The sequence below is a fragment of the Anthonomus grandis genome, chromosome 16 (genome assembly GCF_022605725.1).
Source record: "Anthonomus grandis grandis chromosome 16, icAntGran1.3, whole genome shotgun sequence".
Lineage (NCBI taxonomy): Eukaryota > Metazoa > Arthropoda > Insecta > Coleoptera > Curculionidae > Anthonomus > Anthonomus grandis.
The window spans coordinates 18,950,673-18,971,656 of NC_065561.1; the positions used below are offsets into that span (position 1 = coordinate 18,950,673).

The 20,984-nt window shown below is 32.0% G+C and overlaps 3 protein-coding genes across 6 annotated transcripts; 1 reads left to right on the top strand and 2 right to left on the bottom strand.

The window, feature by feature from the left end:
- The first annotated feature begins 1,274 nt into the window (after positions 1–1,274).
- On the top strand, positions 1,275–14,070 carry LOC126745514 (protein Malvolio-like). Of its 3 annotated transcripts, none has more exons than XM_050453385.1 (11): positions 1,275–1,451; positions 1,636–1,696; positions 1,871–2,047; positions 2,102–2,291; positions 2,451–2,610; positions 2,693–2,937; positions 7,358–7,566; positions 10,169–10,358; positions 12,234–12,486; positions 12,561–12,836; positions 12,990–14,070. In XM_050453385.1, the coding sequence occupies exons 1-11, from the start codon at positions 1,384–1,386 to the stop codon at positions 13,012–13,014; spliced, it is 1,854 nt and encodes a 617-aa protein (XP_050309342.1). In that variant the 5' UTR covers positions 1,275–1,383; the 3' UTR covers positions 13,015–14,070. The 3 variants fall into 3 exon arrangements, with proteins under 3 accessions (XP_050309342.1, XP_050309341.1, XP_050309343.1); XM_050453384.1 differs by having other exon boundaries at positions 1,276–1,451; positions 13,050–14,070; XM_050453386.1 differs by having other exon boundaries at positions 1,279–1,436; positions 13,050–14,070.
- On the bottom strand, positions 3,311–6,600 carry LOC126745517 (uncharacterized). Of its 2 annotated transcripts, none has more exons than XM_050453392.1 (2): positions 6,292–6,600; positions 3,311–6,242 (listed from the first exon to the last, which is right to left on the bottom strand). In XM_050453392.1, the coding sequence occupies exon 2, from the start codon at positions 5,752–5,754 to the stop codon at positions 4,669–4,671; it is 1,086 nt and encodes a 361-aa protein (XP_050309349.1). In that variant the 5' UTR covers positions 5,755–6,242; positions 6,292–6,600; the 3' UTR covers positions 3,311–4,668. The 2 variants fall into 2 exon arrangements, with proteins under 2 accessions (XP_050309349.1, XP_050309348.1); XM_050453391.1 differs by having other exon boundaries at positions 3,311–6,197; positions 6,271–6,600.
- Positions 14,071–16,381: 2,311 nt separating the features above from the next.
- Positions 16,382–19,005, bottom strand: LOC126745516 (uncharacterized). The gene is made up of 2 exons (XM_050453390.1): positions 18,135–19,005; positions 16,382–17,896 (listed from the first exon to the last, which is right to left on the bottom strand). The coding sequence occupies exons 1-2, from the start codon at positions 18,262–18,264 to the stop codon at positions 16,773–16,775; spliced, it is 1,254 nt and encodes a 417-aa protein (XP_050309347.1). The 5' UTR covers positions 18,265–19,005; the 3' UTR covers positions 16,382–16,772.
- Between the last annotated feature and the right edge of the window lie 1,979 nt (positions 19,006–20,984).

The following is a 20,984-nucleotide window of genomic DNA, read 5'->3' on the forward strand; positions in this document are numbered from 1 at the left end:
ACAGAAACCTATTAAATAAGAGTGGTTTGATAAATATAACAAAGAGGGCACCACAGTAGTAGTCAGCTGCCTGTCTTTTTCATTATTGTGCATTTAAATAACTAGAAATAAGCTATTCTGATAAGTGGTTAATTATTTGAATAACTAGTGTTAATAGTTGTCAAAATCTTAAGTCATGGAACATGATTATAAAAACTCAAAAAACATTAATATGATTACCCTCGAATTACAGGAATCTCCTATTTAAATAACAATTATTTTTTCAAGCACAGCAAAGAGGGCACCACAGCAGTAGTCAAATGCCTGTCTTTTTTATTTTTGTGTAGTTAAATAATCAGAAATAAGCTGCTCTGACTAGTGGTTAATTATGTAGCTAATTATTTCTAATAGCTGTTAAAATCGTAAGCCATGGAACTTGATTATAAAAACACAAAAGACACTAATATGACTACCCTCAAATTACAGGAATCTCCTATTGAAATAATAATTGTTTTTTCAAGGATAGCAAAGAGGGCACCACAGTAGTAGTCAAATGCCTGTCTTTTTCATTTTAATGTAATTAAAATAATAAAAAATAAGCTGCTCTGACTAGTGGTTAATTATTTAGCTAATTATTTCTAATAGCTGTTAAAATCCTAAGCCATGGAACTTGATTATAAAAACTCAAACGACACTAATATGACTACCCTCAAATTACAGGAATCTCCTATTTAAATAACAATTGTTTTTTCAAGTAACAGAAAGATGGCAACACAGTAGTAGTCAAAAGCCTGTTTTTTTCTTTTTTATGCATTTAAATAATCACAAATATGTAGTTCTGATAATTAGTTAATTATTTAACTAATTATTTCTAATAGCTATTAAAATCTTAAGCCATGGAAGAAGATTATAAAATTTAAAAGACACTAATATGACTAACGCCGGATTACAGAAACCTCCGCCTATGTAAATAAGGTTTGATTGATGTAATAAAGAGGACATCACTGCAGTAGTCAAATACCTGTTTTTTTTCATTTTTAGCTATTTAATTAATAATCAAAGCGCGGTTTTTACTAGTGTTTAATTATTTACTTAATTATTACTAATACTTACTGGAATTTGAAATCCTGAACGATATTTTCAAAAACTTAAAATACACTAACATGACTAACCTTGGAATTACAGAAACCTTCGCCTATTTGAATAACAGTTTGCTTAATGTATTAAAGAGGGCACCACAGCGGTAGTCAAATGTCTATCTTAATCATTTTTATGTTTTTAAATAGTAATAAAATTGCTGTTTTTTACTACGTCTTAATTATTTACTTAATTATTATTAATACTTGCTGGAATTTTAAATCATGAAACTAATTTCCAATAATTCGAAAGGCACATACATGGCTAATGTCGAATTACAGAAACCTACTCCTACTTATTAGAAAAATAGACGCACTTAGGTTAGGCGTGATAAGGTGTTTATTTATATATTCCTCAATTCTAACCTCAATCTCATGTTTACATTACTTTGGTATTATCATCTACTAATATAATTATAATTTATAATCTCAGATTAGAATTAAATACTCGTATTATAGTCTTTTACTGTGCTATTAATAGTTTAATTTAAGATTTAATATTATGTAAAATTAAATATAGGTTAGGACTACAAGAACAAATCTATATAAAAAGCCTCTTTAGCTCTCCACCTTTAATCAAGGTAAGAACCGATTTAATAATGTTTTATTTATTTAATTAATCAGTGGAAAATCCCAAATTCTATGAGTTACATGTACTATAAGAATAATTACCATTAAATCTAACCAAGACACTGTCTCGCTGAGTTAAGAAAGCTTAAGGCAATATATCCAGACCTATCAAGTCTTTCTTCCAGATGTCACAAAAGTCGTATGGCTCCCAATCCAATGAGGGTAATATAAATGACGGATACCCCCCAACTGCATCAACCAATGATTTGTCGGCAATAATTCCTAGTGAAAACACTCGGATATCTTCAGGGACCCAGACCTATTTTGCTGACGAAAGAATTCAGATCCCTGAACTGGAACATGTACATTAAAAATTCATTTAAAAATTCAGTTCATAAATGTAGTTCATGTTTTAGGATCGGTTTAGTTTTAGAAAACTATGGGCATTCACGGGACCGGGGTTCCTTATGTCAATTGCATACTTGGACCCGGGGAACATTGAAAGTGACTTACAGTCTGGTACAGTGGCTCAATACAGTTTATTATGGATGCTACTGTTGGCTACTATGCTTGGATTATTTATGCAAAGATTATCTGTCAGGTTAGGTAAGTTAAATAAAATACTTTTTTTGGATTTAAGGTTCTGTAAGTTCATCATGATTTCTCTTGGCAATATTGATTGAGTGTTACTTGTGCCTTATTGTTTTAATTCATAATGTAAAATGGATTCTAAATAATATGCTAATATCCATTTTTGTTTTATAGGTATAGTAACTGGGCTAGATTTAGCGGAAATGTGCTATAGGCAATACAAAAATGTTCCGAGACTAATTATATGGCTTATGGTAGAAGTAGCTATTATTGGGTCAGATATGCAGGAGGTTATTGGTACCGCTATTGCAATCTATTTGTTGTCCGGCACAAAGTAAGTATGTTTTTTCTTACTCTTGTTGTTTGTATTCTTCTCCTGAAAAAAAAAACAGTTTTTTACCATTTTTTTTTAATAGGATCCCCATATATGGTGGAGTTCTGATAACGATTTTAGACACTTTTACATTTTTAATGTTTGACAAATATGGACTGAGGAAACTGGAATTCTTCTTCGGTTTACTCATTACAATTATGGGGGTGACATTTGGATTTGAGTATGTAACCTCCAAACCGAACGCTTTTGGAGTTATCGAGGGAATGTTTATTCCTTGGTGTAGTGGATGTGATAAGGGTGCTCTTCTCCAGGCTATTGGAATCATTGGTAAGTTTCCTTATCCAAAATTTTATAAATAGAGAGTCTTTAAAAGTTCTGTATTTGTCTAAATATGTAAAAGTCTTAAGAGACATGATAGTTGAGACTAATTTAATACAGTTTTTGGTAGAACAAAGATATACCTCTGTCATAAATAGAGATAGGGCCCTGAAGGAAAACGCATTTTTTATAAAATTTCCATGTTAAAATTCTCTTCTCTCTATGGTATCCTTTTCTTGTTGTTGCAACATAATTTATTTATTTGTTACAGTATCAACAACAATTACGCTAGTTACAAATATTAAACTTAAAATATAAAAATAAATTAAAAACTATACAAAAATACAGTTTTTAATATACAAAATACACTATACAAAAATACACATTTGAAATGTAATTATATGTGGGAGTGCTTACTGGCTTACAGAAAGAAAAAGGGAAACTAATAATAATGATGAAACTAAACCTATACTAAAACTAATAACATCCAATAAAATACACCTACTTACAATTAAAAACAAAAACAAAAAGAACAGATTAACAAGTAAATGATCAATCAGACAAGGATACAAAATCAGTCTTAATTTGGCGAATTCTAATATTAAAGAGATCTATATCATATTTTTGTATATAATTATTACATTCTTGCATCATTCTATTAAATGGCGAACAACTTGAGGGTGAACACTGGAAAAGATTGTTATTTCTTATTCTCAAATTGACTTTAGGAACAGCAAATGATAGATGATTAATTAAAGAACAGTTCCTATATTTTAAGTTGTTAGTTATGTAGTAAATAAATAAGACATCATTCATATTACGCCTAACACTCAATCGTACCATTTTAAATTCAATTAGCATACTATTATAGGAGATCATATAAGGATATGCACTATGTGCTCTTAAGTACAGGTATCTTAAAAATCTTTTTTGGACCCTTTCAATCATATTAATATGCACCATTGCTTTAGGTGCCCAGATAACTGAGGCATACTCCAAGATCGGTCTGACCAATGAGTTGTACAGAATTATTATTGATTTTATTTCTTTAAAATGTTTTGTATATATGTAAGCTTATATGCTTTGTTTACAATAGTTTCATAGTGTTGCTTAAATTTGAAATTTGTTTGAAAACAGACTCCAAGATCCCTAAATTTACTTTTCCTAGTTAACGATAAGTTATCAATTTTGTAATCAAAATTTATAAATTGCATTTTTCTTGTGAAGGTTAGAATTTGACATTTATCTATGTTTAATGACATTTTATTTTCTCTGAACCACTGGGCCACCAAGTTCAAATCAATTTGCAGCTCAAGACAATCAATAAGAGATGTTATGTGCATAAATAATTTAAAATCATCAGCAAACACGAGACATTTAGCATGCTTTATACAGTTTGGCAAATCGTTCAGAAAAATTAGGAATAAGAGAGGCCCAAGGCTACTGCCCTGAGGCACCCCAGATGTTACTATATATATTTTTGACAATTTTTTACCAACTTTAACTTGCTGAGGCCTTCCGGTAAGATAAGATACCATAAACCTACATGCCTTCAGCGAGAAACCAAATTTGCCCAACTTATTCAGCAACAGCCCCTGGTCAACCCGATCAAAAGCCTTTGCACAATCTGTCAAGACAACATCTAGCTGCTCTTGGCTATCTACTGCATTGGCAGCTGCCTCAGTCAAAGTGCTGAGGTTGGTGACAGTTGAGGCATCTGGTAGAAATCCATGTTGTTTTCTACCAGATTTGACCAACTATTGAGAATTTATTCATGAAAGAGCTCAAAATATCTTGGTATAAAATGTTTTCAAACATTTTTGCTAGAGAAGTAAGAACGCTAATTGGTCTGTAGTTGTCAACCAAAGAATTATCTCCTGATTTGAGGATTGGAGTAACCAAAGCATATTTAAGCACTTCTGGAAATGTGTTTGTTTTTAGACACAAATTAAAAATGGTTTTTAATGGAGTGCACAAGATATCAGAACAACCTTTATAAATGTATGAGGGGATACTATCATTGCCGGTGGCCTTTTTTGATTTTAATCTCTTAATGGTTGCTTGAATTTGCATTTCAGAGATCTTGGAGAATGAAAAGTTGCCACTAGATTTATCAAAGTTAGGTTTTTCAGACTGTTGAAATACTGAGCTAAAATATAATGCAAATGTGTCAGCTATTTCCTGAGCACCGCTAACAGTACACTCCCCATAGCATACCTCAGCCGGAACACCAGGTATTAAACGCCCAGACCTGACAAAATCCCAAAAGCTATTTGGGTTAGTTTTGACATTTCTCTCGATATTCTCATGATAAGTTCGAAGCTCATGTGCAGTTTGATATTTCACTGTACTTCTAATTTTGCTATATTCATTCCTAATTTGAAAATTGGCAGTGCCTTTTTTAATTTGTTTATGCAGATGTGTCTTTAACTTAATATTTTTCTTTAGTTCTTGAGAGAAGTATTTTGGAAAACTTTTGAGTTTTCGAGTGCCTATTTTAACTTTCTTTCTGGGTATTGCCAGGTCTAAGCATTCATAAACCTTTTGATAGAACACATGAGTGCACATGTCAACATTGTCAGCCCTTTCAAGTTCTGCCCAATTAACTTCCCTCAATAATGTATACAACCTATAAAAGTCGCCCATTGAATAGTCATAAATATATTCATAGTTAATGTAATGATGATTTTTTATGTGATTCAAAGATATCGGTAAAACCATACTTAAAGCAGGATGGTACTGATCTTCATCAAGAATTGGATTACCACAGTGTTCTAAACTAGTTATTTGCATATTAGATAGTACAAGATCCAGTTTTCTTTTCATTTTGTTAAAGACATTATTATGCTGGTCTAAATTATAAAAATTTAAAAAGTTATTTATCAACTTACTTTTCTCACAGCCTTCTGTTACATAGAATGGTAGTTGGTAGGTTAGTAGTTGGTTGGTAGAATGGTAGGTTAAAATCTCCTAAGATAATTATATTTACATCCTTATCTAAGATACATTCAAAGAGGTTAAAAAATTGCACATATATATCAACATTTGCATTTGGTGGAATATAGACTGCATATAAATAAAAATATTTCTTTTTAATAAAACCAGTAAGCACTCAAGACTAGAATCCTCAGGGATATTAATGGGGACGAGCTTCATGTCCAAGTTTTTCTTAGCTCCTACAAGAATCCCACCTCCCCTTCGACCATCTTTCCTGTCGCTTCTCATTATACTATATCTGTTGTCTAACAGCTCTGCATCATGGAAACCATCTGTGAGCCAGGTTTCGGTTAAAGTGACTATATCATATTCTTCAGCTAAAAAGTTAGTATAGAGTTCACTAACCTTAGTTCTGAGGCCACGAACATTTTGATAGTAGACTTGTAAATGTAGAGTGGTAGCCTGATGTTTCGTCTGATCTAAGGATCCGCCTGAGTTGGTAGCACCCTTTTCTTTACAAAAAACCTGGTGATTATGGCCCCAGTTGGCCACACCTCACGACTCCATGCATTTCTAAAGTCATCCTGTTTGATTGTGACTTTCATAGAGGAGTAAATATCCGGGTGCTTTGATACATGCTCTTCGCACTAAAATAATAAACAACTAAAAAGCTTTTAGTACAAAAAAATAACATGACAATCAACACAAAGTTTTAAGATAACGTTGCAGATTGATGTTTATAAAGCCTATTAGTAATTTTAATTTCGAATTGATTCAGAGAAATTTGATAAATATCAGAACCACATTTATTACATAAGGAATATATTTTATATACAGGTGAAGCCTTAAAACTATTAATGTGAAACTGTCTTGATCTAGTACTTGTGGCATTAAATGAAAAGTTAATATCAGCTAAATTTCTGGGACAATCCACCTCATTTCTAATAATTTTAAATAGAAAAAGGATACATGTGTTTATTCATAGATAAATACTTAAACAATGAAGAAGAGTTTAATTATCAAAGCCTCTTTCTGGGTAGTAACTGGGTAGTAGTTTGGCTAAATGAAACTTTCAAATAACTTAACATGAATATTTTGGTTAAAATTGTTAGTGGTTCTAACAACATACTCCAAAACTTTATATGCTTCTTTAACTTTGGTTCTAATATGATCAGCAAAGCTTAAACCAGCATCAATTATATAGCTAGAGGTAGCACAGAAAGGAGAATCATCAATCTTGTACACATGCCTATGAATATTTTTCTTCAATGTAAATAAAATTCATTAAGGCACATATTTTATGTCTATTGAGGGAAAATGTATTTCTGCAAACCACTCTATTAAGATCATTCCAAATCCAATGATCCTAAGACATCATCATCAATAACATAATAGGAACAGGTGCTACATTAAAAGGCCTGTATATTTACTTTAACATATGCGGACCTTGAATTGTATATGAATATAATAATATATCAAAATAATTGTTTAGGAGCAGTAATCATGCCGCACAATCTCTACCTGCACTCGGCCCTAGTGAAATCTAGAGCAGTCGATCGGACGAAGCGAGACAAAGTACGAGACGCCAATTTTTACTTCTTCGTCGAATCGTGCATCGCTTTATTCGTCAGTTTCGTTATCAACGTGTTTGTCGTTGCCGTGTTTGCTCACGGATTGTTTCACAAAACAAATAAAGAAATTGTAAGTATCCGCAGTATTTTTTATTTATTTTTACAGTACCAGAGGCCAGTTACAGATATTAAACTATAAAATACCCAATACAAAAAAATAAAAGCAATTAGTTCAAACAATGTTAGTAGTTGAGAAAAAATTAATTAAATTTTACATACATACTATTAAGTGATAAATGTGTGGTACTATCTATAGCAGCATAAAGCCTATCCTCAATTATTTTCGTAAAAAAAATCAGACTCATTAAATCTAAGTCTAAATCACAAGCATACATATTAACACATTTTATAACCGGGTGAATTTTTATAAATGTTTGTTCAAGTGAAAATCCTTTTTTTGTCTTGTATTTCCATTATTTACAAAAAAACGAAAACAATGACAAAAATTCTGGACAATTAATTTTATTTGTCCATACCTTCTACGTATGTACAAGACAAGTCTTAAGCCGTCGGTTTTCTAGTGATAAGCTCCCAAATATTCGCAAAAATATTGCTATGAATGATATCCAAATTTTTTACAGTACATATATTTCAAGAACTTGCGTTGTATACTTTCTATGGTTTTAATCCACATCTCATATTGGAGCAACCATATAGTACTCCCATACTCCAATTTAGGTAATACTAACCTATCAAGGGCTCAGTTGAATTTTAAAGGCAAAAAAGGGTGCCTGGAATAAATTCTTTTTAATTTCAGACATTTAAGGTTACATTCTTCTTGGAGGTAAAAATTGTACAGATATCTTCTTAAAATAGTACAAAACTCTTGAAAAATGACTGCTTGGACTAAATTATTGCTTTATTCCAGGCACTTGGGCTCAGTTGTATTTTAGGGCAAAAAAGAGTACCTTTAATACTAACCAATCAAAAAGTTTCAGACAACACTCAACATTAAAACTTTTGGAAGATCTGATGATGAAACTCATTATCCTATGGGATTCATTTACGATATGATCAGTAAAGGCCGGGTTACAGTCCATTATCACACCCAGGTCTTTCTCATTTTGTGAATTGTTAAGCGTATTACAGTCCTATTGATTCTAAGAGACATAGAGCAGCATTTTTTAATATTATATGTAATTGAATTTGTGTTACACCAGTCAACAACAGCCTTCAAATTATTTTTCAAGTAATCTCTGAGATGTTCAAGCAACTGAAATTTATTAATGCAAATAGAGGTCCTAATTTGGTACCCTGAGGGACTCCAGAGGAACTGGTAAAAACGCAGATTTTACCGCCCTACCCTCTATAAATTGTTCCCTAAGGATTAAATAAGATTTGACTCAGCATATTGCTGACACTATTCTGATCTAGAGCTTTTATTATTGAAGAATGGGTTTTTGTTCATTAAATGCCTTGTGAACAAACTGCACAAATTGGAAAATGTGGATTTACTAGGCAGAAACCCTTGTTGGTATTCAGATATAGCTTCTTCGCCAAACTATTGGATAGGTTAAAGTTTTTAAAGACTAATTTTGGATATGTGATTCTACTAGTGAATTCTTTCATAAATGATGATATAACCCGGCAGTCCAATAGGTCCAACAGATCTATTACCCTTGAGACATTTTATTGGGATTTATGGACATATCATTAATAAAAACTGAACTAAAATATTGGGCAAACCAGTAAGCAATAATTGTTGTATCAGTTACTGACATATCGTTAGAGAAACATATGACATGCATTTTTGACAGCGAATGTATGACCAAAACCCTCTACCCTCTTCAAGTATTCATCGTATGATCTTTTTATGTCTAAGTTGATTTTTTGCCTGATTTATTGCACCAAAATTAAAGTTTTTTTTTTAATTGATAAAAAATCTTTCTTCAACTATCATATACAGATCAACTTCAATATACAGATAAGTATGGCAATGATTCACAGGGTCATCACAGATTTTCACCAAAGATGCTAACTATAACTAAATCTAATAAAACATTGAACGATTTAGTTATAGCTAGAAGAAGAAACCTGTATAGATTTATATTAAACATTTACTACAAAGGTATGAAAATTAAAATCACCTAAAATAAAGCATTAACATTCTAAAAGAAGTTTTTTAATACATTGTTAAGATTTTTGGTACACTGTCAACCTACACCCGGTACAAACTAAACAACTATAACATATAGCCAGTCTTTCTCATCAAAGCTAATTTTAACACATTTAACACACAAATTACTGTCTAATATATTAAATTTTTTATTAGTAAATTTTTTACTCAAAGCTATCAATACTCCAGCTCCTTGCTTTGAGGCTTTGGTTTCTATCCACTCTAAATATTCTCCTACCTACATGAAACTCTTGATCAAAAACAGGCATCATGATTAAGAAAGAGACATTATATCGCTACTACTATTTAACTTAAACTTTTGTAGTTTAGTTTTTAAAACCCAACAACTCTGGTAATTAACAGATAGTATTTTCTGTGAAACGATTAAGCCTTTAAAATTTGCGGAATGATTATTAGATGGAATATCAATATCTTTGGTTAAATCAATATCAATACTTCCATTAATCAAGTTATTTTCTATAACCTGTAAGAATTGCCACTCGTAATTTAATGTGAACTCTGGGATCAATTTATACGTATTCTACAAATGTTTTAGCACCAAGAATGTTTAAAATACCCGTCCATCAATCAAACGATATTCCCGAACACGGGTGAGGAGGCCGATAAGTATGTAGAGGCGGATCTCTATAAAGGAGGCATTTTTTTGGGATGTACCTATGGTATTGCCGCCATGTACGTTTGGGCCGTGGGTATTCTTGCTGCCGGACAAAGTTCTACTATGACCGGTAAGCATTCTTTATTTTATTGGATAAATCAGCATCAGAATATAAACAAATATTTAATATTATGACAATTTACTTAGTAAATAAGTAAGTACTTCCAGGCATGAAAATTCTGCTTATTTTATTTAATTTCATTAAATTCAAAAGGTCTAAAGCGATAGACAATGAAAGGAACTACGAACGTTGAGATTTTGGGTTTTCCACGATCCACTTTTAAAGTTAAAGATGTTTTATATTTCAACTAACACTTTCAATATTTATATTCATAAATAATTTAGTCCAGGCACTTGGGCTCAGTTGAATTCTAAAGGCAAAAACGTGTGCCTGGAATAAATTATTTTTTATTTCAGAAACTTGGGGTTGACTTCTTCTTAAAAGCTAAGAATTGTACAGATATCTTCTTAAAAGGGTACAAAACTATGGGAAAATGACTGCTTGTACTAAATTATTGGTTTATTCCAGGCAATTTGGATTGAGTCGTAATTTGAGGGTGAGAAATATCCACAAATTATGTTAATAAATTATTTATTCCAGGCACTTGGGCTCAGTAAAATTCTAAAGGCAAAAAAGGGTGCCTGGAACAAATTATTTTTTATTTCAGATACTCAGGGTTGAATTTTTCTTGGAGGGTAAGAATTGTACAGATATCTTCTTAAAATAGTACAAAACTCTTGAAAATTGACTGCCTGGACTAAATTATTGCTTTATTCCAAGCAATTGGGGTTGAGCTATAATTTGAGGATGAGAAATATCCAGAAAACATGTTAATAAATTATTTATTTCAGGCACTTGGGCTGAGTTGAATTTTAAAGGCAAAAACAGGGTGCCTGGAATAAATTATTCTTTATTTCAGACATTTATGGTTACATTTTTCTTGAATCTTCTTAAATGGGTACAAAACTCTTGAAAAATGACTGCCTTGACTAAATTATTGCTTTATTTCAGATAATTGGGGTTGAGTTGTAATTTGAGGGTGAGAAATACCCAGGAATCATGTTCATAAATTATTTATTCCAGGCACTTGGGCTTAGTTGAATTCTAAAGGCAAAAAAGGGTGCCTGGAATAAATTAGTTTTTCTTTCAGATAATTGGGGTTGAATTCTTCTTGGAGGGTAAGAATTGTACAGATCTCTTCTGAAAATCGTACAAAACTCTTGTAAAATGACTGCCTGGACTAAATAATTGCTTTATTCCAGGCAATTGGGGTTGAGTTATAATTTGAAGATGAGAAATATCCAGAAAACATGTTAATAAATTATTTATTCCAGGCACTTGAGCTCAGTAAAATTCTAAAGGCAAAAAAGGGTGCCTGTAATAAATTATTTTTTATTTCAGATACTTGGGATTGAATTCTTTTTGAAGGGTAAGAATTGTACAGATATCTTCTTAAAAAAGTACAAAACTCTTGGAAAATGACTGCCTGGACTAAATTATTGCTTTATTCCAGGCACTTGGGCTCAGTTGTATTTTAGGGCAAAAAAGGGCGCCTTTCATAAATAAGAAACTTGGAATTTTAAAATTTCACAGTAATTTGCCATAAATCAGTAATATAATAATAAATTATGTCTGACGTAGAGAGGGTGGAACAGAGTTATACCGTCTCAGAATGAAACTTGAGTCCTAACTCCACCTTTGATGCTTTAATTTTTATTTTAAAAGTTTCTTTGAAACGTTCTGCAGCTTTTATTTAAATAAAATTAGGAAATTCATACACAAAAACGGTCCTAGTTTTTATTAACATTTTTAAAAATCATTTCAAAGGGAAAAGATATTTTTAGGATCTAATTTTTATTGTAAAAGTGTCGTTAGATTCCTAGAACCTGAACAGTCAAAAACACCTGTAAATTTTCTTAAATTAATTTTTATCTTTACTCTTAGGGACCTACGCGGGCCAATTCGCCATGGAAGGTTTCCTAAATCTCCAATGGGCCAGATGGAAGAGAGTCCTATTCACCCGTAGTATCGCTATCGTTCCGACATTTCTACTCGCATTTTTCAGTAACATCGGAGATTTAACGCGCATGAATGACATTCTTAATGCCGTAATGAGTATACAACTGCCGTTTGCCGCCATACCCATCATCGCGTTCACCAGTAATCCTCAGATAATGGGAGAATTTTCGAATAGCTTGTAAGTAGAAAAAAAAACATCACAATTATACAGGCTAAAGGTGAACATTGACTATTTTTTTAAAATCTTTTTAGAGCAAATAAGATCACATCGATTTTGCTCACCTTACTGGTGATTATCGTTAACATTTACACGGTGATAGCGCTGGTATTGGATTCTGATTTAAGTTGGACCTGGTTAACTTTCCTAAGTAGTATAGGAATGGCCTACGTCTTCTTTTGCATGTACTTAGTGTTCCATATGAGTGTATCTATGGGCAATACCCTATTGATGCGATACGCCTTTATTAATAAATATGTTATGGGACCGGTGGATTTGAATCTATCTATTAGGCGGGAAAGTCATGTTAGGTAAGTGTGATTTATGACTCGTACACGTAGATTTAATGAAATGCTAGAAGAGATTTGTGTTTTGTGTATATATTTTTCTTTAACTAATAGCAAAGTGATCATCAGATTCTTCATGAGTATGAATATCTACAAATTCAGTCTTTTTTTATTTAGTATTCTACTCCGAAAAATGAATTAAGACCCATAACTAATCTAACGCTTCTTTACCTATAGCTCGGACACAGAACTGTGCAACGACGAGACCCACTAAATCAGCTTTTTTATTAGTTTTAGTGTTGTTATTATCGATTAAGTCAAAACTATAGTTGTTTAAATCTAAAAAGATTGTATAACTTTTAGATCTGGATCATTAAACTCCAATAACTATTTGCAGCGATGTTAAAATGAGTGTGCGTACTTTACAAGCTGTTTATTTATTACAGAAAAATATGTATTTTTGGACGTACTATATAAAGTATTCTTTAATGTCTATTTATAACCGGTGACACAGGAAAAAGGGGACACTTAATTTGGTAAATATAATTTGGCTTATTTGAAATGGGACACTTGGCATATTATTACGTATTTCGATAGGAAATAATATTTTGAGAATAACTGTACTGTATTTGCTACTTTTCGATTTATACTCATAGAAAAAAATAATTTTTTTAGCTTTAAAATAGGGTGCCATGAATGCGTTGAAAGTTTCAATTTTTAATTAAGTAATCACGGAAAAATAATATTCATTGTATTTTATTACTTGAACTTTTGACACGCCTATTTAAAATTTTTATACCAGTATTTTTCGCCTTTTATTTTCAATAGCACTTTTGAAATGCAGATTGTCTCCCATTAATTTTAGATGAATATTTTTTTAAACCGGTTAATGAATAAACCTTATTTAATAATTAAAAACAATAAAAATAGCACTGATGGCAACAATACGTCATATTTTGTCAAACGTCATATCGACTCATGCAACGAAAACTATAGTAACTTATTATTTTTAGTTTTGAGAAAAATTAATTTTAAATTATTTGCTAATTATTGTGCATTAATATTTTTCTTATCAGACAAAATATCGCAGTTTTTTTCCTCAGTGTTCTAGATTTGGCTCGTTTTCAATAAAGAACCGCAAATAATGTGTTTTTATGTTTTTTTTTGTGTATTTTTTAACGACTTACTATAGTGTTCGTTGTAGAGTATTAAGGAAAAATCGAATTAGTTTGTTTGACATACTATATTTAATTTTTTTTTAAATAAAAAATGAAAGCATATTGAACTTGAGTGTAAACAAATATGCTTTTATACATCTAGGTATTAAAAAAATCATAATCACTCCGAATCGGTCAAATTTTTATTTTCATCATGATTTTGTGTAGTGTTCTGGGCGCTTTTACTACTTCTTTTGGTTCCTTGGTCTTTTGCTTTTAAAGAATTATAGAAAGGATGATAGATAGAAGGAATTGCATTGCTTTTACATAGCTCTAGCAAACCCATTAACTTTTTAGTTTCTATTGAAAGAGGTTCCGTGTAAAGAAACGGAATATTTGTGGTAGTGTTAGCTGTTCTAAGCCTTTTTTTTAAGCATCTAGATTGTGGTTCCCCTGTATAATGGTTTTTAAATTCAGCAATGTCGGGTTGACTTGTTAGAAATTTAATTTGCTTGACTTTGCTAATCATCAACTTTTCTCCGCTCGCATCTGTCGCCCAGTTCTTAGTAAGAGTAATATCCTAAAAATTGTAAAAATCCTTTTGAGACATTTCTTTTACGTCATAGGGTTGGCCAGTTACCTTGGCCATTTTAATAAGCATAATCCATTGAGCTGAAGTAAATATACTGGATTGAGGTTTTTTGGCACTCTCTATAACAGCATGCATGCTATCGTCTTCATTTTAAGTGTGTCCCCTTTCTAAAGAACGATGCAAAATTTGTATCCCAAAAGTTTTTGAGGCATAAGCAAACATACTGAAGACAAACCGGTTTCTGTTTTATCCCCCACAATTGTCCGAATAAAATATAATTTTCTCTACTTCATTTTTAACTTGCTTTTTTATAAAGTCAAGCAGACAACTTGATATTTTATTAGGTCCTCTTCTTGCTATCGATTCGTTCCAGGTATAACAATGACCCTTATTATTTCCCACATCATAGATGGTAAAGTTGTATGTGGCTAATTTGCTCTTGTAGTAAAAACTACTTATAGTTGGATCAATGGATCTTTGCGTTCACGTCACTAAACTATCATTCAACTCAACACAATTGTTTCTCATCCGATCTCTTTCTAATTTAGACAAATCAAATGAGAAAGAGCACAGAACGTAAGTCTTCAAAACACTCGACCTACGGTCGGAGCGACAGTTATGAGTTAGACAAGGACAAACAATCGATCGCATATCTATGATAAACTTTCAACATCATTGGCTCCCCGTCGGGTTTTAAAATCGATTATTTCCTTCCGGGAGGGTGCCCGTTTTCGCAAAAATGTACTAAATATAATACATTTTTATATAGAAATATACTGGTATAATATATGTTTTAGGTTTAGATATTAAAAAAATAACTTTCTTCTAATGAACAAAGGAAACCACGGCTTGTAAATAAAACAAGTTTTAATTTAGAATTTTCTGTAATAACACCTCATGTTAAGTACATTTTGTGGAAAGTTCTTTGTACATCTTAGATCTTCGTCTGCAACCACACCATGTTTGTTTATGTTCTTGACTTTGCTTTGCCTTGCCAAAGAGTTTTAGAGAAATTTGATTTGTTTTGTTTTCTTATTTACTGTTCATTGTTATGTTTTGTGTTTGGTTGAAGCTCTATTGAAATAGTTTTTTGCCAAACCTTTTTCTGTTTTACAAATAGTTCTTTCATAAAGACACAAGTTCTTTATATTTTCATAAAGATGAAAATGTACTGGATATGTGGAAAAAATCATTAGAGAAATGTACACCAGAAGTATGGAACGCTAAGGTTTGCCACACTGAAAAAATAATCAAGGACTGGTATGATAGGAAAGTCATTATTGAAGAGATACCCCAAATTCTGATTAATTTAAACAGTGAAACTAGCTCGGAAGATAGTGACAGTGATTATTTATAATTGAATTTTCTATTTTAAACTTATTGATATTTTTTTGTTCAATGAGAAAAACTTGTTTTGAAAAAAATGTTTTGGTGTGAGAATATTTGGGTTACGGTATAATATACGGGTTGCTCCATTTCTTTTAGCATATTATCATAATAAGTATCTCTTATTAACTAAATCTCTTGTTTGTAAAAAAAAAAAAGAAAAATTTAAATGGAGGTACAAATGATTCATTTTTTGTTTTTTTTTATCAATAACTTGTTTTTAGAAATAGGACTGCAATAAAGTAAATAATAATGGTTGTGTTTAAAACGCTCATGAAAACATTATAATTATGTCTCAAACCTTTATACAAAGCTTTTCATAAGCTTTAAAGGAATAGGAATTTTATTCATGGAAATTTATTGTTATATAATATGAATACTGTCTATTTTCGATGAAAATCTTTCTTTATTAAAAATTGTTATAAATATTTTATTGTGAAGTAAAAACAAATCTTATGATAACTTTTATGAGGTCCTAAAAGACACTGTGTATGAAGTACCTATTGCATTTATAAGTAGAAGACGTGAGTAATTTAAAGAAATATTCTACCAGTAATAAAGAACAGCAGGTTGAAATAGACAGCAAATAGCTATAAATAAATTAGCTGCCCTAAAAGTGACAATATACTAAAAACAAATTTCAAAGAATTGCAGATTTCATCTCTGGCGAAAATCGTCGCCCAAGGAAATTGGGCATGAAACCCTATTATTTTTTTTTAATTTAAAAATGCCGCCGCCACTGATGCTGTTTTGACAACTGATTGATTCATATAAACATCAACCTTGAACACGTGATGACGTAAACGCAAGGATCCATTGATCCAACTATATTTCACAAAAAGGGGTAATAAGAACTTTTTGCAAATCAAAGCAAGCAACACAAATGGTTTTATCCTCTACTGCTTGTAGTTTGTCATAATCTTTTAGATCTCGGACTATTTTCTTATTTTGAATATGTTGTTGATATTCACTTTCCAGCACCATCTTCTCCTTATTGGTAGCCATAGCATACACCATACAGCGATCACATTGATCCTTTTTGGGCTTAAAGAATGAAATATTAAATTCGGTGTTAAATATATCACGGTATTGTCGTAAAGTTGCCACTTGTTGCCCGGAGTGATTTTCTTGCATATAAGCTAGATACTTTATGCAAATATTAAGCCCTTCCTCTAAATACTTTTTGTTTGAATTTTTGCGTATGTAGTGAGAAGGTACCACAGGGAACATTTTTATGTGGTCTCTTACGCTAACCAATATGTTTTCATTTAACTTGTGTGGTCTGTTTCCATGCTTTCCTCTTGAGTCTTCTTTTACCATGCTGGTCTCTTCTATTCTACTAAGCGCTGTTGTTACCCACTGTTCCGATATTCTGTGCGTATTTAAAAACATTTTTTTACATACTTGCAAGTTTTTTCCCTCGATAAACAACTCACCCTTTTTACTAACTTTTTTATCTTCCAAAGTCACCAATTTTGCTATGTATTCCCATTGTTTGGTGTGATCTGCTATTTTCCAGAACAAATCAAATATTTCCCTTCTCTTTTGCTCAGTTACCTTTGTAGTGCACTTAGATCTACATTTTTCTGGACAAGGATTTCTCATTTGTCGACCTGGTATTAATTTCCCTTTTCTATTTCTGTGTTCCTGTTCTAAATTTAATTCCTTTTTAGCTTTGTTGTCAATCCACTCAATTTCGTTTCGTACTCGCTTCCTAAATTGTTTTTCTTTTTGTTGAATTTTCCGTTTTCTTCTAATAGTTGTTTCAGCAGGTGTTTGTTGAATTGAAAGCTTTTGCTGTGCCATTTTTTCTCTGATGCTAGATAACGGGAGTAGTTCTTCTTTCTCTGACTCTGATAATTCCTCAGATTCTTCAATGTAGTCGGGATCCAAAACTGAATTATCAGAATCTTTATCAAATCTATAATCTGTCTGGAAACCTGAAGCACCTGAAAAAATATTGTTTTATTTAGTATAAGGTCAAACTAGGTTTGCTTATTATGTGTCTAGTTATGTTTGCTAGCACATTCGTGTAATTATATTAACTATTTACAAAATAAATGTGTTATGGCAATATAAAGTATGCAATCTAATAAGAGATGACTAAATAAAAAAAATAATACATGACTAAATAAATAATACAGCAGATTATTACGGTTAAAATAAAAATATAAATTAAACACTTACCAGGTTTTTGCAAGATATTATTACTAGACATAAAATAGCCTGATGGTCCAGGATCATCTTGAGGCAAATTCAGGAGTTCCAAGTTGTTAGGACTTCCTAAAAGTAACAATATTAGAATAAAGAATACCATAATTTTGTAAACAATAAAATAGTAGTGGTTTCTACCTGGATTCTGCAAAGTGTTACATTCTAAATTACCTTGTGTAGGATCCTTGACAATTTGCTTAGATGATTTCAGCAGTTCCAATATTTTTTTCCTCTTGAACTCGTATTAATTACACTTTAATACAAAATAAATACGTACACGATACTCAATATTGCAACCTGCAACAATAGTGACAACTTAACCTCAAAACCGGCACACAATAAAATTATAGTAAGTTTTACCTACCAACAATATTTACGTCGAATACTATAGCAACACGATATACTATAGTCTTCATGGGAATTGAGCACCTGTTTAAGTATAGTAAATCGAGATAATATAGTATTCGTTGTATTTTACAGCCAAAAATGACATGATATTTTTCCTCGGCAAAGCTTTTAGTAAATACATGCGCCGCATTATAGTAACTCAAAAAACCCAAAAAATGAGTTACTATAGTCTTCGTTGTACGAGTCGATAGTACAGGGTGTCCAGGAATGGATTTCCCTTTTTGAAGGCTAACCAAATTTTTTTTTTCAGTTTTAAAAAGAATTTATTAAGGTAGGACTACACACAATATATGCGGATTTCATGTTTTAAAAATTATATTGTCGAGGTGCCTTCCATTTCGGTCAAAACACTCTTGTAGTGCCGTCTTCATGTGGTCGAAAACTGCTAAACACATCTCGGGTGGTATTCCAATAATTTCTTCCCGTATTTTTTGTTTTAACTCTTGCAAGGTGGCAGGTCTATCAACATAAACTTTACTTTTGAGGAATCCCCACAAAAAAAAGTCCAGTGGGGTGAGGTCGGAAGACCTAGCCGGCCAGTTTAGATCTCCAAAACGGGAAATCACCTTTTCCGGAAATAATCCTCTAACGACTTCCATAGACGCTAGGGCTGTGTGTGCGGTAGCCCCGTCCTGTTGAAACCAGGTATCCTGATTGAAGCCATCTAAATCTTGTAGCTGAGGTGTCAAATAATCCCGAAGCATCGCACAATAACGAGCACTATTAACAGTAAGGGCTGCGCCGCGTCCGTTTTCAAAAAAATACGGACCGATAATTCCCGAGGACGACATAGCACACCACACAGTTACCTTTGGGCTATGTAGGGGCTTTTCGTGTTTTCGCCTTGGATTGTCTGGTGCCCAGTAGCGACAGTTTTGCTTATTGACTGCGCCTGAAAGGTGAAAGTGCGCTTCGTCACTGAACAGGATATTGTTAACTCGATCGTTTACAAAAAAATGGTCTATCATGGTTTCAGCGAAAGAACGCCGGTTTATAAAGTCATTTGGGTTTAATTCTTGCACTATTTGAATTTTGTAGGGATGAAACTTCAAATCTCTCTTTAGAATTCTGTGTAGAGATGATTTGTGCATTTGCAAAGCTTGTGATGTTTTACGAACTGATCCACTAGGGTTTCGAATAATCGCAGCACGCACGGCCTCAACATTCTCAGGAGCAGTTGCAGTCCTTGGACGACCACGGGGTTTTGCATTTACAGCTGACGATGTTTCTCTAAACCTTCGCACCCAGGATTTCACCAAATTTTTGCTCGGAGCGTCCTCCACACGCCTAATATTGAAGTGAGCACAAAATCTTCGTCTTGCAACTATGTAAGAATCATTACTCTTGAAGTATGCCTCAATAATGAACGCGCGATGCACACCTGACCAACGCTCCATTTTGACTAAATAATCCGCATCGATCCACTATCGAACGCCGCTAACGCGGCTCCGCTATATTACACGGTTGCCAACTTGTTCAAGTTTTAAAAGGGAAATCCATTCTTGGACACCTTGTACTAGTTGTGAAAGAATAAATTTTTCAATGCATTTTTTTTAATGCAAATTTCACTGAAAAATTAGTTAACACTAAAATTCTTTCAAAAAAATGCGGCAAATTTATTTAAATAAAAAATAATAATTGAACTTGACAAGGTGTCATATATTATGTCAATTGGAAAATAATTGAAGAACGCGTCAAAACGCAGACCCCTATTCAAGAAACTTCATTCACTATTTTTATTAATTGAATGCGTTTATTTATGTAGTTACTCTTAGTTTTTTTTCTTCTTATAGGCTTATCTATCAACTGATTTAAAAAATAATCACAACAAATTATTGAGAAAAAGACACCGCATTTCAAAAGTGGTTGTTCCCAATAATGTGCCATTTAAAAAAATAAAGTAAAAATAATCGTTTGGACATTTTAAATAGGCGTGTAAAAGTCATAAAATCCAGTGAAAACTATTTTTCCGTGATTACTTGATTAAAAATTAAAACTTTAAACGTATTCATGGCACCCTATTTTAAAATTTAAAAAAAATGATTTTTTTCTATGAGTATAAAATGAAAAGTAGCAAATACAGTAAAGTTGTTCTCAGAATATTATTTTCTATCGAAATACGTAATAATATACCAAGTGTGCCATTTTAAAATAAGCCAAATTATATTTACCAAATGTCACTTGTTTATCTTAAAGAGTAAAATAATAATTAAGTGTTTCCTTTTTTCTTTGTCACCCGGTATATATTTTTTTGCATGCATTGTTTCTCTTTGCTAGCTAAAGTAAGTAACAAAAATATATTTGAAATAATTGAAAAATACAGTTTTTAATACTTTATAAGAGCGAAACAAAAGATTTCTTGGATATACGTTGATATGAATAACGTTTTTCTTTTACTCCTTATTGTAGTGCGAC